Genomic DNA, 17,418 nt, shown 5'->3' on the forward strand with positions numbered 1-17,418 from the left:
ATATTCATGTAGTTTGCTAATTTGTATTTTGAACACATTACCTATCAGCAGGTGCAGTTTCTGATCATCCAAAACCACAGCCTCCACTTTGGCTGTCTTCTTCTTCACCACCATGACTCTGCGCTGTGCAAGAGCACCAACAAGAGCACCAACAGTTCAATCGTGTACATGACTCTTTATATAAAACAACATTAACAACATATATATATATATATGTAGATATAGAAACAAACTGGAGGATTTCAGACTCTCATACTCAGCCCCCGAGTGTTTGAATGAAAGAATATATGTTTTTCTTTATATTAATACTCAGACATACACACACGTGGTAACTTTGTTTTCACTTCAACGGTTTCTGTATTAGCTAAAGTCCTAACGTTGGTACTCCTAGAAGTCCTGCTTCTGTGAGTACCAACGTTAATGTTAGCCAACTTTTGCTAGCTCTCTGGCACTGACTCTATGTCCACAGTTAAAATGCGACACAGACAGGACTGAAACAACAAAACAAATAAACGCTCATATAGAGCCGAAAAGCTTCATAACTGTGTAAAGTTAAAGAAAAGTTACATTCAGCTCAATTCAGCATGCGTTTTACCTACTTCAGCTGGAGGCTAACTGAACGCCGCACCAAGCTAACGAATAATAAGCTGTGGCTTCCGGTAGTTACTTTTCAGAATAAAAGACTCTTTAAACATAATACCAGAAACCAAAGGTAATGAAATGCCTCCTTTGGTTTCGTTTTTTTTAATTCATTGCATGATTAAAATAACTTTTTCCGAAAATGTTGTGGTTAAAAAAACTTTACAGACCTGTTTGTCCATCCTCAACTTCCCTCCTCTTTCAATCCTCTACAAACATTTTATATTAAATCAAATATATGTTATATACCATATTTGGATGTTGTATAATACTTATACTTATTTGTATCACACTTGTAATACTATTAATAATAATAATAATAATAATAATAATAACACGAACTATCTTTATTCTTATTCTTATTATTCTTATTATTATTATCATGTTATTATTATTATTGTTGCTGTTATTGTTGTTTGTTATCATTATTATTACTATAAATCATAATAATTTCTATTTATCACTTGATTAGCTGCTGTTACAAGTATAATTGTTTTCCATTGTGGGATCAATAAAGTTTATCCTATCTTAATTTATATCATCATGAAATCACAAACAGGCCATATCATATATAAAACACACTTAATAATTCAAACAGCATATAAAGTTAGCTTAACTTTAGCATGGGTTTAATCAAAATACAATGAAAGTAATTCAGTCTAAATCACTTCTCTCTCTCTCTTTTTTTTTTTTTACAAGGAATAGAAAATAATAATACAAAGATTAAAATCGTATTATTATGTACATACAATTCACTCATATAAAATTAATATTTCAAAAATATTCAAAATATTCTTATACAAAAACTCAACATCTGCTTTATAGCTTTAAGTGTCCTGTAACCTTTAATTTGAAAAGGCACTTATTTGGCTTCCTGTGTTGCTCTTGAGTACTTGACACACCCACGGTCCATGCTGCACATGTGGAACGTCACTTCCGACAAATCGTTTCTGGCCGCCCTCGGTCCATAAAACAGCGCTCCGGCTTATTATTGGTTGACATCATCCGTCAGTCAAACACAGAGCACAGACTGCCGAAGATGTTATTGGACGTGCCGTGCGTAAGCCACGCCCTCTGAATCCAGCCCGTCTCCAACTTTTGCCTGAAAGCTGGAATGAATTTCTTCGGCAAAGACAGAAATTCACCGTTTTTTCTCTTGAATTTGGATTTTAAACAAGACGCTTATAGACGCTGGAGTGAACATGGCGTGATATCCTTCATATAGTCTCTGTCCATCAAATATTCTCAAAGGTAAGAAACTCAAACTTTGATGAGATGTTTTTTAATTAAGGAAACAGCGGAGGGTCTTACGTCTGAGTTTTAGTTAAAGGTGTTTTCAAGCAGTACGATTGGTTTATAGTTGTTTTCCATTCACTTGTTTGTGCTGTAACAGAGATGTGAACTGATTTAGTTTTGGTCAATCATGTTTCTCATTATTCATAAATCCACTGTTTTGAAGTAGAGTGGTGCTAATTGTGTCTTTTGCTTGCTAGTGTTATATTCAGACGTTTCTCCAGAGCTCGCACCATTATTAAGACACTTTTTCTTTTACATTAAATGTAAAAATGTCACACGAAACTAAACAAAATACACGAGCAATGTCGTGTCATAGTACAGTCGACTAATGAAAGAATTTACATTTAAATGTATTTGATAGGGAGGATGCATCAAACTAACCTGCTCTGAGAGTTTCTAACTTATCAATGTATCTCAGTATCTGCAGTAAGTTAAAATATACAGTATGAAAAACTAAACTACACTCGGAAAATGCATCATAGTAATTGAACTGCAATAATCTAAAATATCAGCACAGCTCTGGTTTGATTGTAGCCACCACTTAACCGTTTTAAAACATATTTTATATCTGGAATTAATCAGATCTCAGTTTAAATGTCGTTCCGATCTCAGAAATTTAACCCCCCCCCCCCCCCAAAAAAAAAACTGAGTAACTTTTCACTCAATGTTTCCCTCGTTAGTTCAAAAGGAAAAGTAGATTGTCTCCTCATATTGTAACCTTTCAGTACTCTATATAAACACTCAACTATACTGTGACAGTGTGTAACGGGGCTTTTACAGCTCTTAATGGCCATCACTGGTCCTGAGAGAAACACTCTGACAGCAGATTCTCTTCACAGCGACTCATTCAACAGGAAGTGAGAGAGAAAGAGAAAGTCGGTGTCAGGGTTCAGGGGGTTAAACAGCCTCTAACGTTTTCACCAACAACATCCTTTCATCATCACTGAGGGACGATGCTCAGATGGAGCAAAGAGAGAGGAAGAAAATGTGTTCTTTATTATAGGAAATTATTTCATATTCTTATATTCTCTTAATAAACTCTACAAAACATTTACTTAATAATAAATTACAGATTATTACAATCACATTACAGAATAATTTAAAATAATACCAGTGTTGGGCAGAATATCTTAAAATATTTAAAGTCCTGAAATAGATAAAAAGAGATGTTTTCTATGGGTGTTTATTTAACTATTTATTCTTTAAGTATTCATATTAAATCCTCTGCCCTTTCATGTTTGTGTAGTTTTGTTCTGAGGGATGTGAGTTTACCGCAGCAAACAGGCAGCAGAAATCAGCCTGTGGAAACCAGCGTCTGTCCTCCTCCACATGTTCCCAGTCTCTTTGTGAGCCGGCTGCTAATGAGAGGTTGTTAGAGGAGAAAGCAGACTTTCTATCCTCCTCTTCCTCCGTCAGAGATCCTTATCAGTCTCTCTCTCTCTGTTCCTGTCAAACCTGATACTAGTCTGAGGTGTCGAGGTGTTTTGAAGCAACAGAAATGACACACGCACCACACCGCTCCAGCCGGGCTCCACCCCCGAATATTTCAGGTGCTGTCAAGATGTTTGTGTGTCTGTCACTTCTTTTTAACTTTGAAGCATATAAGAATCAAGCCCAGACCCTGTTTTTCAGTACATTGTATTCTGAGGGAGTGAGGTTTTCACTGCAGTGGACATCAAGCATCCTACGATGTGCTTACAATATAACTTTAATTAAACTATTAATGTGCAAACGATACCATGATTTAAAATAAAAGAGTAAACTTCAATCTAAAACCAGGGCCATAGTTTTGTTAAACTGGTGAGTCTTACAGGTAAATGATCAGACTCCTGTAGGCTGACACTTTTAGATTTTATTTAACCTTTATTTTACATACATATACATATACATTTACTTTATTAAATAATCCTTAATCCTGTTATCTTCCATGCTTATTAAATGATCCAGTTTAAGGTGACTTTGCAATTCAGACAAGGATGAAGGAGCAAAGACATTAAAAGCACTTTTACCAAAGACAGAGGGAGTTCGACGAATGACAAACATGATATCTGTGTCCCACCTTCGGTTGCGTCCTCCTCTTCCCGGGCCACGAAGGCTCCATCGGGTGAATCCTTCGTGGCCCAGTGCATTCCCGAGATTCTTTTCATTGCGCACCACTTCAAACAAGATGGCCGACTCTCAAGCGGCCGAGGAATACACCTTTAAAACCTTTTGGTTTCAACTCAGTCTAATGACTCACGATACAAATGTTAAATCAAGAAAGGGCCTTGAAGCTTTAAATTATCTCTAAAATAACAGGTTAAGCTATATGACATTAGTTATGTTAGTTAGCTCTAGTTAGCCTGCTAGCTACCTGTTGCTAGGTGAAAAAAGTAAGGGCGGGAACAGCTGGTGATGCAAACAGGAAATCCTCCTTAGACCAGACCGTCTCATTTGAGGTCGGCCTTGGCGTCGACACAGGCGAACCAAACAGTTATTTCTTTACCACTGAAGTGCCCTCGAGCAAGACACTGAATCCCATCCAGCTCCAAGACATCCACAGGAAACAGGCAGCAGAGTGACAGTATTATCATGGACTCACTATCACACTGCTGTGTGTGTGTGTGTGTGTGTGTGTGTGTGTGTGTGTGTGTGTGTGTGTGTGTGTGTGTGTGTGTGTGTGTTTTCAGCAGGTGAGGCAGCATGGCGGAGGGGGAGGAGGCCATGAGCCAGGAGGACTGGAAGGAGAAGTGTTTGGTCCTGGAGGCGCTGCTCATGAAGTTCAGAGTGCAGATCATCAAGATCCGAGAGCTCACCGCTGACAAGGTGTGTTAGAGCAAACTGCTCATGTGATACTGATTCATCACTTCATCATCACTGAGCAGTTTGGGAAAAGAAGTTTGAATCACGTCTGAGCGTTTGTTGATATACGACATAAACAATAACAAATATCTGACAGATGCAGGCAGCAGCAGCAGTAGTAGATAGTGGACGCACTTTAATCCATCAAGGATTATGTAGCAGCCATTACAGCCTGTTTCACTGCTGCAGGATGAAGAGTCCTATTACTCATTTATACCTCAAAACATGTTTATAGAAACCAGAACTCTCCTGTAAACTCAGCCTGTGAAGTGGGACCAGACCCAGACTGCAGCAGAGACTTACACATGTGCTACGTGGGCCATGAAAACCCACCAAAGTCGATCTTTCTTCGAAGTCTCTGGGGGAGTTTGTTTTGCTGCCCAGCTGACTCTGACTCTGTAATTGACTGGAGCTGGGTCAATCCCATCATGCATTGCGTGGCGGAGCCCTGTGGTCAGACTGCTGTTTACATTAGAGCTCTAATCAGCCTCCCTGGAGAGCAGCTTCAGATCTAGGCCACTGAGCAGTTTGGGCCGACCCAGCTCGGGCCAGCTGGGAGGGACGGGCCGCTCCGCACCCAGCAGACACACCACAGAGCTGGGTGACTCCTGTACTTTTGAGCACCAGATGTGGGGTTTTATGTTCACATGGTCTTTGGGGCAGCGCGTGATTCCTGAAAGGAGGCAGGCTAAGTTTGGGTGTCTGTAATTGTCACCACTTCCTGCTTTTGGCTAATGAGGCTAACGCTAACGTCACCACCCTGTTCTCCTGTTCAGTCCAGACTAACTTTGAACGACTACTACTTGGTCAGTTTTCTTTATATTCAGTAATGTTTAATCCCGACACCCAAAGCCCTCCTGGTCCTCATTCAGTCTCATTTAGTCAGAACTATTGAATACCTCAGCTGTGATCGCCTGTGATGAAGCGGCTGATGGAAGAAAAGCTTCACTTACATCAGCATTCAAATCTAGTCTGGTGTGTTTGCAGAGAGCGACGTAACGTCTGTTTGTGGTTAAAACAATCATCGTCCTCTGTAACAAAAAGGTCTATCTCTGCAGGGTTCCTTTCTGTGATATTGTCAACAGTCATTTAGACCCCAAGATATGTAAAACAAAAACAAAAAATATGTCGTTTTAATTATGCTCTACACATCTTAAAATGTTGTCACTTTCTCACTTTCAGTAGGTTAGAGCTCAGTGTCCGTCTTGTGTTCCAGCTTAATCTTGAAGTCGTTGTTTGTGAGGTTTCTGTGACACTAAAGGAACCTCCTCGTAGTGTCAAACTGTTGGCCCAGTACAGTGGGATGTGTGGTCGCTGTGTTTGTTATAAACCTGATGAAGAGTAGCTCTAATCCTCTCATCTTTACCACATACTGATGTCACTCCCAGGATTCAGAGTTCACACAGAGTTTAACTGATTTTGTCAACAACCCATACAGACAAAAATACGTATATTACAAGCTGATGTTCAGTGTCTTATATTGTGATTGAAAGGTTTTAACTTAATATAGTGCAGCAGCAATATTAGGTCGCTACGGCAACTAATGAGGTACACAAGAGGTGAGTTAAAGCAGGAGAATCACTGACTAAAAACACATAAAGATTACATATTTAAAATAAAGCCTTATAAAGGTATGACACTGTAACCGTCATATTTCATGTCACAGTGCAGCGCTCAAATTAACATGTAGTTTTTAACTTGTGTAGTCTGTTATAGAGTGACCTTTGACCTCACGCTCCCTCGTGACTCTGTGAGCTCCTCGTGTTAACATCCAGACTCCTGCTGATGTTTTTACTCTTAGCTTGTTGTTTTAAAGCTGTGCGGGGGCGCCCGCACGTCACTGCAAAATCCCCCCACAGCCCCCTGGAGCCTGACGGGAGGGTGAAGAGTCATTCTGAGCGGACTTCTGTCTAATTTATCCAATCAATGGCACTGGCTTTAAGTGTCGCTATCATCAAATTGGCTGGACCGAGAACAGCTTGTGATCATAACGTAGAGGCAGGTTCCTTCTCACAGTCAGAGAGAGAACGCTCTGTGGTTTTTACTGTCTCTATTGTTTTATTTAAATGAACACGCTGATTCATGAATATGTTCCTAAAGTGAAAATATTGTTTATGTTGAAGAGTTAGTTTTCCCTTCTTTGGCTTCAACTCAAACAAATGAAGTTTAATTATTAAAAATAGTTTTCATTTGGAAATATCTAAACATATTTAATTGGGTCAAATATTTATGAATGAGTCAGAAAGCTGGGGGGATGGGGGAGAGAGGGGAGAGAGAGAGGGAGGGAGAGAGAGGGGGAGAGAGAGAGGGAGAGAGAGAGAGGGAGAGAGAGAGAGGGAGAGAGAGAGGGAATAAAGGGAGCTTTGTGCAAAGACCGAGCTGCTCGAGGGACGGAATACACAGTTTACTGAAGTGTGTGTGTGTGTGTGTGTGTGTGTGTGTTGAAAAAACGTGTGTTAATAAGTTGAAACAGTCCATTATTTTGTGTGTACATGTTTGTATGTTGGTCTGACTGTAGATTTTGCACCAAAGTCAAGGTCTGTGTGTGTGTGTGTGTGTGTGTGTGTGTGTGTGTGTGTGTGTGACTGTTTGGGAGGGGCGTTAGTTTTGGCGAGCGGCCTCCAGCTGTAACAGTGAGCCACACGTCTCCTGGTGGAGACAAAGAGGTCATGGTTGTTTTATGTCAGCCCTCACACTGAACACAAACGCTGCTCGTTTTTAGCTAAAGTTGCTTAAAAAGGAGGAAATAGATTTAGCAGGGACTATTTTCAGCAGTAGATTAATACACATTCAGCGTGCCAAACATCAACAACAGCAAATAAACAATAGAGTTCTTTGGGGCTGTAAATAACTATCTGTGGATTCTTTTTGTAATGAAAAGACTGTGTTTTGAAACCTTGAGTGTTGCTGTCGCTATCTTGTTTTGAGGAGCCAGAAGTGACCATATTTGGACAAGAGGGCGGAGCTGAAGAGGAGCGAGGGTTTCCCACAGAGTGATTGTCGCTGAGTGCAGTTTTTTCTAATTAGACTTTAAGCTGTGGGAGCTTGGCCAACAGAGCAGGCTTTCTGAGGCTGGTGAAAAATAACCTTCTCATCACTACTCTTCCCCGTCCTCTCTGTGACGAAAAGCCAACAACATCCTGACTCCCTGCACGGGCCGCCACGAATAAATCACTGTAAGACAAACAGTGACCAAGCTAACAAGCAGGTATGGTGAGCACAGACACAGCTAGCTGCTAATCAGTGCTCACATATAAATAAGTGTAAAAACAGTGTGTGAGACGTGTTGGACGGTCTGTTAGTCCAATAAAGCGCGCACACAGATTATGTGTCTGATATTTACATGAACAAATCTCTAAAAGGCTCCAACAGCACAAACACGGCCCAGAGGTTACGTTCAGTGACTGAATTAGCTGAGGTGACACCTAGCAGACAGCTAGCAGCTCCCAGCTGTCACTCAAAGTGGCCAGAGTTTGACAGTAAAGCTTAAATCTGTTTGGTGATGCATTTACACATTAAAGATGTATGATGGTAGGGCAGCCCTGTGAGTTTACAGACAGAAGCTTTGTGAGCTGGCTGTTTGGCTGTGGATGGAGGGATGGGGGGGGAGTTCAGGGGAAGGTTGGCCACAGAGAGCCAGTTGTGGAATTCCAGGAATGGAAGCAGAGTTTGGATCTGAGGAGGGAATCTACTGCAGAGGTGATGGAGCGTTTTCAGAGGTCACATGCATGCGTGTGTGTGCGTGTTTGTGTGTGTGTGTATGTATGATATCACTGTAGCAGCTCTATAGATTATTATTTTAACCCAAACAAAGATCTAGAGTTAACCAAACTTTGTGCAGCTCCGTCGAGACGCCGACACACACCCAGACCTCACTCATGCTTTATATAACACACTCATAAACAGGAGAGTATCATCAGCATCTGGGCTTTTATTGGTTGTTATGTCTGCTCTGTGTGTGTGTGTGTGAGTGTGTGTGTTGTCTCCAGCTCTGGTCCACAGTATACATGCTCTGTAATTAACATGCTGCTCTCTGCCAGATGCTATATCTGTTATAGAGAGGCACATGTGGTCTGTTGTTTGTGGTGCAGCAGAGGATCTATATAGAGCGTGTGTGTGTGTGTGTGTGTGTGTGTGTGTGTGTGCGTGTGTGTGTATTAACTTCTTCCATGTGTGCATTTGATCTGATCATAAAAGTTGGAGTTACTTCAGTACTTCGATTAAAATAAGATTTAAACAGCCATCATCAGAGAGGTTGTGTATCTGTGTGTGTTTTTGTTACCTTCGTTGATTCTGTGCAGAGTCTGTGTCACATGGGTTTTCTTGAGGTTCGGACAGACACCAAATTTAAAAGCAGAAAAACAGACATGACCAAATTGGCGGCCTATATATTGAATTTTTTCTTTGTGGATTTCAGTCTGATTTCACTCTGCAGAGGCTGCTTTATAAACTAAACCACTTTAATAAAGAATATTTAGCATTATTATACATCAAAAACCAGTTCTAATGCAGACCTCTGTCTGTTAGCTGAGTCTCTGCTCCATGTGCTGCAGACAGTGCTGAGAGGACTGTAAACTTTGGAGTCAGAGCACCCTCTGCTGGACAGTCAGACATTGCGTAATCATGAACACTATTTTATGTAATGAACATCTCCTTTGAATAAACTGTAAGCCACACTTTAAATGTTTGAACTCACTTCAGCCTCTTCACATGCTGATAGTGAGATTTATTGATCATGCTGGTCATTTTAGTATTTAATGTTATTGATATTAACGAGGAGAATGGCTCCGCCTTCATGTGCTGTTGACAAACACTGTTTCCTTTTCTGATGGGGCAATAATGTGGATGTGCGTTCCATCAAGTACAGCCACAACACCGAGGAAGCCCGCTATACCCATGAATGCTCTTCAGTGAGCTGCAGGGTGTGGACATCGAGTGGAAACTAAACATTTTGTGTCACAACATGAGGCTGTGACAGCCTGGAACTGTTCGTGTGATCCCCCTGCTGATGGACGGTTGCCACAGACCCAAGGCTTCACTGCTGCACTTTGCTTTTCCAGTTGCCAAATATGTTAATGTTGTGATCACTCTCATTTCTGGTGGGAGAGCACATCTGTACTGAGATGTCTGTGAAGGTTCTCAGTCATCCAGGTCATGGTCTTTTTAAGCTTCATCCAAAAGGCAGACGTTGGAGACGTTTCACCTCTCATCCGAAAGGCTTGTCCACAGTGCTGGACAGAGCTAGAAAGATAAGCCTTTGTAGGTCATTAGTGTGCTAACAGATGTTAGCATTATTAGCTAGAAATATAAGCCTCCGTAGGTCCTTAGTATGCTAATAGATGTTAGCATTATTAGCTAGAAATATAAGCCTCCGTAGGTCATTAGTATGCTAATAGATGTTAGCATTATTAGCTAGAAATATAAGCCTCTGTAGTTCATTAGTGTGCTAATAGATGTTAGCATTATTAGCTAGAAATATAAGCCTCCGTAGGTCATTAGTATGCTAATAGATGTTAGCATTATTAGCTAGAAATATATGCCTCTGTAGGTCACTAGTATGCTAATAGATGTTAGCATTATTAGCTAGAAATATAAGCCTCTGTAGGTCATTAGTATGCTAATAGTTCTTAGCATTATTAGCTAGAGATATAAGCCTCTGTAGGTGAATAGTGTGCTAATAGATGTGTGATCAGGATGAGTCGTTAACCTGAGCTGTAAACCCAGTATTCCTGATAGTCGTTAGTAGCCTCTGGTGTTGTTGGGTCGTTAGGCTCACATGATTCTGAGTATGATCTCAGCTGTTTGGTCAGAAAGTTCAACACTGCATGGTCAGTGGGGGATAAGGGATGGTTTTTCCAGCTTAACAAAGATGGCTTCCTTCACACCTCTTTCTAACCAGCGGTCTTCTCTGGCCAGGATGTGAACCTTGCTGTCTTCAGAGGAGTGTCCTTTGACCTTTAGATGCAGGTGGACAGCTGAGTCCTGACCTGAGGAGCTGGCTCTCCTGTGCTGGGCCTTGCGTTTGTGGAGGGGTTGTTTTGTTTGATGTACAGGTCCCTGCATTCCTCATTGCATGGTCCTGCATTCACTCCATTGCTGCATTTGTGTCTGGGTGCTTTGTCCTTTGGGTGGACAAGCTTCTGTCTGAGCGTGTTCGATAGTTTGGGGTGTACTGGGATACTGGGTGTTTGTTAAAAATCCTCCTGAGTTTCTCAGATGCTCCAGACAGGTAGGGAATAACAGTGCTGTGGCGTTAGTTGTTCTCTTCCTTCCTGTTGGAGTTGTGCGTCTTATAGGTCTTGCTGAAGGCCCAGTTTGGGTATCTGCACGTCTGAAGTGCCTCCCTGAGATGTTCCTGTTCCTTCTTCTTCCCCTCTGTCCTGGTGGGTACATTCTGAGCCCTATAGGGTTCTAAAGACTCCTAGCTTCTGTAATGAGATCTCCCACAAACATGATCCCTGCACGATCCACTCTGTAGTGTTTTATTAGCTCACTGTCATTCAGTGTTTGAGAATATTTCTCCCATCTCTCTGTCTTTCCACCATTTTCTCCTCTCTTCAGAAACTATTCAGCCTTTTTAAAGTCCTCCTCACTCCTAACAGTTTCTCACCTTAGGAGCTCTCTGCAGGGCTGAGCTGCTTTGTGAATAACTTTTACCAGTTTCTAATCTTAACTTTAAGTCCTTGTTTGCTGTTGTTTTTTTCTGTGTATGCTGTAAAGCAACTGTGTTGTGTGTAAAGTGCTATATAAATAAAGTTGATCAAACACTAAAAGCTTATGGTCGGAGTCCACGGGGACCAGGTGAGAAATAAACATCTAAAAAGGTTTCACGGTCCAGGGAGACACCGGCCGAGCTACGAAGGGAAACATCTACACAAGGAGGCAAAAAAACAGGAAGGCAAAGACTAAGTACACCTGGAAGGTGAGGGGAATCAGGGACAGGTGAGACAATGGAGACACAGGTGAAAACAAGAGCTGCATAGAAGAATAGAAGCGATATACAATAGAAAGTAAAGGGACAGTAGAGCAGTGATGTTACATGATGGAGAAAACAAGCATCTTAAAAGTTGTTGTTTTTCCGGTCTTGCAGACAGACCGGACATTACCTGACTTTTTACAAATCAAAGTCAGATGTTGGCTTCATAGTAAGACAGACTTCAGCCCACGTGTGACTTGCTAGATACAGTGAAACTGCCACTCAGCAGAGACAGATGGACAGGCGCTCTACAGCTGAAACAGAACGCCGGTAGTTGGTGTCCATCAGAGAAATCCTGGTACTGATCCAACTAACAGCTCATCACACTGGCCACTGGTCAGCCCCGTTCATTCAGAGTTCATGCAGACACAGCTCAGGAGGAGGAGGGGGGGATTAACCAACTGTGTGAGAGGACAGGAGATGTTATGTTTAGTTTTCTGACGTATCCGGACGTAGGAGTATTCACAGGTTGTTTTTAACCAACATGATTTAAAAGAAACAGTCCTGAGGTCGATGCTGAGTGAGTAACACGAGGCAACAGTGTTGGCTCTGGTCTGAAAACATCGACCTTTACATTAACCAGACTAACAACAGATTTACAACAGTCTAAATCGAACACATTTTCTGATTCCTTCATTCAGTTTTGAGCGACCAAAAGGAAAATTTGGTCTCAACATCTCCACAACCAGATGTGAAAGTGCTCACTGTGAGACAGACTGTGTTCTGTCAGAGGGCCTCTGTGGCTCAGGGCAGGTTGTGTGGTGGAAACACTGAGTGGCTGTGGCAGGGTGTGGCTGCTCCTGACCGGGCTGAGTCCACTCCTTCTGCTCGCTGACAGTGAACAGAAGCAGAGGAAAGCTGGAGCGCGGCCATGCCAGCATGCATCCACCCTTCATCCACCCTGCAGCCACAAACAGCAGCTGCTTTAACTGCATTGTGAATGTGCAGAGTTCATGTGTACAGCAGTGTGAAACGTCATTGTTCATATGCCATGAGTTTGATGGCTGTTAGTCTTTTCTGACCTTTCAATCATCCTGTGAGTCGAATAACTAGAAGTTCTTTTAAGTGTTTGAGTTGAGAGCATAACATTTAAATAAAAGTGTTTTATTTTCTGCAGACTCTGATACTTGTATTTTCCTTGATAATACGGCTGCAAAGTGCCGCTTCATGTAGATTTCACACATTTTACACTTTTACAAAATTAAACCTCTTTGTAAAATTCTTGGCGCTGCCACTAAAGAAATGTTTTCTTTCTTCTACTGCAGAAAAATAAATCTTAAATCCAGTCAGGGTTTTTGACCTGACCAGAGATCTCTTGTTCTTCCGGGGCAGTTTTCTGTTTGAGCAGAGACACTGGATGTGAGCTTTTGATCTCCTTATTGATCCCAATGATCATGTGGTTACACATGTTTTTTTTCTCTGTGAATTCACTGAAAACTGCAGCTGTCACAGGATCAGATGCTAAAGTTGAGCACATTTTAGCACAAATTGAGGAAGTAATTCATAAATCTTTTCTTTGTATGAGGCAGATGGATGGATGCACTAAGATCAACATATCTGTGGGTCGGGTTGTCCTCACACTGATACCTGCATATAGTGTGCTGTCAGGTGTTGGTAAGTGTGCAAGTCAATGCACCAGTCAGATAAGTAATATCACAACGGCTGTGATTCGGTCGTAGGTCGTGATGATTCAGTCGAACATCACGACCTCCAAATATTAAACAGTAACAATCAACAACAGATGACTTTCTCCTCCACCAACTCAACTGGCTCCAGAACTTAACTGAAACTGGACTTTTGTTGCCGAGCAACCCAAACATCCTCCTGCACTATGTGTATCCAGGTGAGCACAGATCAGCTGTTTTTATCATGTACATTTATCAGTTTGAATTTATCAGCACCAGTGAGATAAGAATAACCTGGCTGAGGTGGCGTGATACACAGAGTGAAAAGTCCCAGTGATGTTGTGCTCTGTATCACCGTTCATCAGATTAGTTGGTGACAACAAACAACAGCAGCGTGATGCTTGCTCGCTTGTGTCTGAGGGGGACTCTTTATCAGCCAATAACAGGAATATGATTGAAACATCTATTTTTGTTGGTTTATGATACTTTCACCTGTTTAAAAACCGTAGTTAATGACACGTCTGTCTTCTGGTGGCAGAGTTATAAAAGTAATATTTCCCCATGTCACTGCTTTGATGCAGAGAGCTGACTGTTTGTTGCTTCTCTGCAGCCTTTCAGAGACTTACAGAAAGCTGTCGTCTTTATGTTCTTCATGTTCTTCACAGATCAGACGAATGAACTGTTGTTTTTACTCACTTCAGCAGAACACAACAGAGTCTCATTATAAATGTATAACGCTGTAAAGTTGGCCGTCGCTCCCAGAGGACGTAACGTCAGCTGATGGGTTCAGAGACTGTGACATAGATGATAAATGTCATGGTGCATACACTTCTTTAAAGCCCTGTTACAGATCTGTATCTCTAAAAGAAATACTAACCAACATGACATTAAGCAGTCTGTAATGAAGGCTGTGATTAGTGAGCTCTATATGCCAGTGGAACTCTTCTCTCTGTCCTCTGAGGAGCTTCATCCGCTCCTCTGCTGAGATGTTTCCCCCAGGGTTCCCTCTAATCTGCTCTCACTTGTAGCTGAGTATGCTAACCACGGTGTTTCCAGCAGCATTCCTGCATGTTTTTCATGGTGAGGTTTGAGAGAGTTTCCTCAGAAGACACCGAGCTGCTTCCGCCTCTCTGGGCGCAGGAATGTCAGAGGAATGTTCTTCATAAAGTCATCGCTCTCCTCCACGAGCACCAGGCTCTCCATCCTCCGGCATGTGTGTATCGACCTCTGTGTGTGTGTGTGTGTGTGTGTGTGTGTGTGTGTGTGTGTGTGTGTGTGGCCTCTGGTGCAGCTGCAGTTTTAACACCCTCCCACCAGGTTCCACAGGCTCCGCTCTGATCTCTGCACACAAAGAGCTGCTTGTGCCTTTATAGCTGTGACTCCTGGTTGTTGTTATGTAACAGGTGAAAGAGATCAAACTGACCAATCAGAAGGACTGGCAGCTTCTGCAGGTTTTAAAGTTGTATTTTACAGCCTTGTAATAATAATAATAATACATTTTATATCTAGCACTTTAAAAGGTACTCAAAGACACTTTACATGTTAAAACAAAACAGCAAAGACAGTAAAAGTAATATATAGTATAAAACAATCAAGGTGTAGAAAACAAAAAAAACTGTTGCGACAGTGCTGATGATCGGTCACAGATTAAGAGCAGATTTGAGTCGGTGGTTTTGAGTCCAGTTTTGAAAGAGGGGAGTGAGGGAGAGTGTGTGAGGTGATGGGGGAGAGAGTTCCACAGAGAGGGAGCAACAATAGAGAAGGCTCTGCCCGCCAGGTCCAGGTGGAGGTCCTGCAGGACAGGGGTGATATGATCTCTGGTGCGGGTGTGGGTGAGAAGACGGGCGGCAGAGTTTTGAATGTATTGTAGTTTGTAGAGGATTTTGGAGGAGGTACCGTAGAGGATGCTGTTGCAGTAGTTCAGTCGTGAGGTGATGAATGCATGAATGAATGTTTCGGCTGCTGAGAACGAGAGGGAGGGGCGAAGAGTTATTGTAGCTTATAATAAAGGAGCTGGTTATTTAGCGCTGTCCTTCTACAGGTGTCAGTATTTTGCAGAAATCCACGGGGACGCTGGAAGTTCAATATATCAAACATGCTGCTGACAGTAATATGATTATATATTATGATATTATTATATCATATATTAATATGATCAGGATTATCCATCCATCATCTATACCGCTTAACCTGTTCAGGGTCGCGGGGGGCTGGAGCCTATCCCAGCTGTCATTGGGCGAGAGGCAGGGTACACCCTGGTCTGGTCGCCAGTCAATCACAGACTGAGACACAGAGACAGATGCTCACACCTACACCTACAAATCTAACGAGCATGTCTTTGGACTGTGGGAGGAAGCCGGAGTAACCACGCATGCACGAGGAGAACATGCAGACTCCACACAGAAAGGCCCACTTTGCCCAAACCGGGGTTTAATCCAGTGACCTTCTAGCTGTGAGGCAACAGCACTAACCACTGCACCACCGTGCAGCCCGAAGTCAGGACTATTTAAATACAATTATTTATAACTACATTTTGCTGTTTCTTTCTGCTGTTACATGAGGATAGATTTCCTAATACAGTTTTTATTTCTTGTCTCCACTTCTGTTCCTGTTTGCACGCTCCGTCTCTTTGGCTCTTCCACCTCTCTCTCTCTTTTCTGCAAAGGCAGTTTAGGAATAAATGTATACTTTACAAAAGCTCTTCAGATAAAACTCCAGCTAATGCAGCCTGCTCCAGATCTGTACCAGATCTTCTTTACAGCATAAATACGAGGCATGAACTCGGTTCAGCTGTGTTATAATGTCTGATTATAGGTGGTGCAGCCTCAGCAGCCTCACGTCCTATGACAGGCAGGGAATCACTCTCCTGAAACATATCTCCCATCATGTTACAGAGTAAAGTGTCATGAAGGACTTCAGTCAGTGATTCTTTTTGTCTGACTCATAAATACCAAAAGAAGCATCTGCAGAGCACCTGCTCGTCTGTGGCTCCGCAGGTGAAGGCAGCATTACTGTGCTCTGTGTGTGCTTCTGTAAGAGTGAATGTTTAATAGCAGGAGAGTAAAACATGAACTTGACTGTAAATAAATGACTGTTCTCTTCCTTCCCAGATTCAGCAGCTGGAGACGCAGGTGATCGATGCAGAGAAACGAGCCTTCACGGCCCAGCAGCAGGTGAAGGTTCATACACACCTGTGTTCACTCTGCTGTCAGCATGTGTGTGTGTTTTACAGTGTGTGTGTGTATGTGTCTGTACAGGTGCAGTGGATGGAGGAGAAGCTGAAAGCTGCAGACGGTCCGTCCGGAGACTCGGAGGTGTGTTTGTTTCAGCGATGCCAGGAGCTGCAGGCCTCGGTGCAGGAGAGGGAGGAGGTCATTGCCCGGCTGGAGCTGCAGCTGGAGGAGCAGGTAGAACACCAACACCTGGAGACACTCAGCAAAGTGACACACGGGGGCCGAGGGAGGTTTTTTTACTTTGTGTTAGTCTCCAACACCAAGAAACAAACACAAGGTTTGGCTTTAGAGAGTTCATCTGCTGCACATGTGAAAACTGCTGCACTGCTTGTGTTCTGAAATAATCTGTGGCTGCTTTCATTCAACCGGAGAGAAACCTGCTGATGTTTGTTCTTCCACCAGAAACAGAACCGACTTCAGGACGCTAAAACAGTGGAGGAGAAAGCTGCAAAGATCAAGGAGTGGGTGATGCTGAAGCTGTCAGAGGTAAATCAAAGATGGCATGAGATGTAAAGTTACATACTGATGGGCAAAATGTAATCTGGTCGTTAAACTGAGGACACCAGTATTTTATATTGTTTTATTTACCTGGTCCAACATATTGAAACGTGTTCTTCAGTTCGAGGTAGAGAACGCAGCGTTGAGAGAAACCAACCAGCAGCAGGAGACTCAGATCGACGAGTTACAGAGACAAGTGCAGGGTAAGAGTCCACAGGAAGTTTGTTCTTATGTCAGATTACCCCAATAATGTCTCTGTAATAATGATACTGTTCCAATGTGTGTGTGTGCGCGCGCGCGTGTGTGTGTG

At 42.4% G+C, this 17,418-nt stretch overlaps 2 protein-coding genes across 2 annotated transcripts in view; one reads left to right on the forward strand and one right to left on the reverse strand.

The window, feature by feature from the left end:
* The window catches only part of thada (THADA armadillo repeat containing), a 110,235-nt gene extending 109,612 nt beyond the window's left edge, over positions 1 to 623 (reverse strand). The window contains exons 1-2 of the mRNA XM_069658655.1: positions 600 to 623; positions 42 to 123 (exon numbers count right to left, since the gene is read on the reverse strand). Of these exons, the coding sequence (XP_069514756.1) occupies positions 42 to 114 (73 nt within the window). The 5' untranslated portion in view covers positions 115 to 123; positions 600 to 623. The remainder of the gene's footprint in view (positions 1 to 41; positions 124 to 599) is intronic.
* Positions 624 to 1,736: 1,113 nt separating this feature from the next.
* plekhh2 (pleckstrin homology domain containing, family H (with MyTH4 domain) member 2) overlaps positions 1,737 to 17,418 on the forward strand; it is a 36,152-nt gene continuing 20,470 nt past the window's right edge. Inside the window, exons 1-6 of the mRNA XM_069658405.1 lie at positions 1,737 to 1,890; positions 4,605 to 4,740; positions 16,488 to 16,550; positions 16,635 to 16,784; positions 17,013 to 17,096; positions 17,230 to 17,311. Coding sequence (XP_069514506.1) covers positions 4,618 to 4,740; positions 16,488 to 16,550; positions 16,635 to 16,784; positions 17,013 to 17,096; positions 17,230 to 17,311 — 502 coding nt within the window. The 5' untranslated portion in view covers positions 1,737 to 1,890; positions 4,605 to 4,617. The remainder of the gene's footprint in view (positions 1,891 to 4,604; positions 4,741 to 16,487; positions 16,551 to 16,634; positions 16,785 to 17,012; positions 17,097 to 17,229; positions 17,312 to 17,418) is intronic.

Source organism: Semicossyphus pulcher, unplaced genomic scaffold (assembly GCF_022749685.1).
Source record: "Semicossyphus pulcher isolate SPU_LCO1_2020_fin unplaced genomic scaffold, fSemPul1.0.p SCAF_12, whole genome shotgun sequence".
In the NCBI taxonomy this organism is placed as follows: Eukaryota; Metazoa; Chordata; class Actinopteri; order Labriformes; family Labridae; genus Semicossyphus; species Semicossyphus pulcher.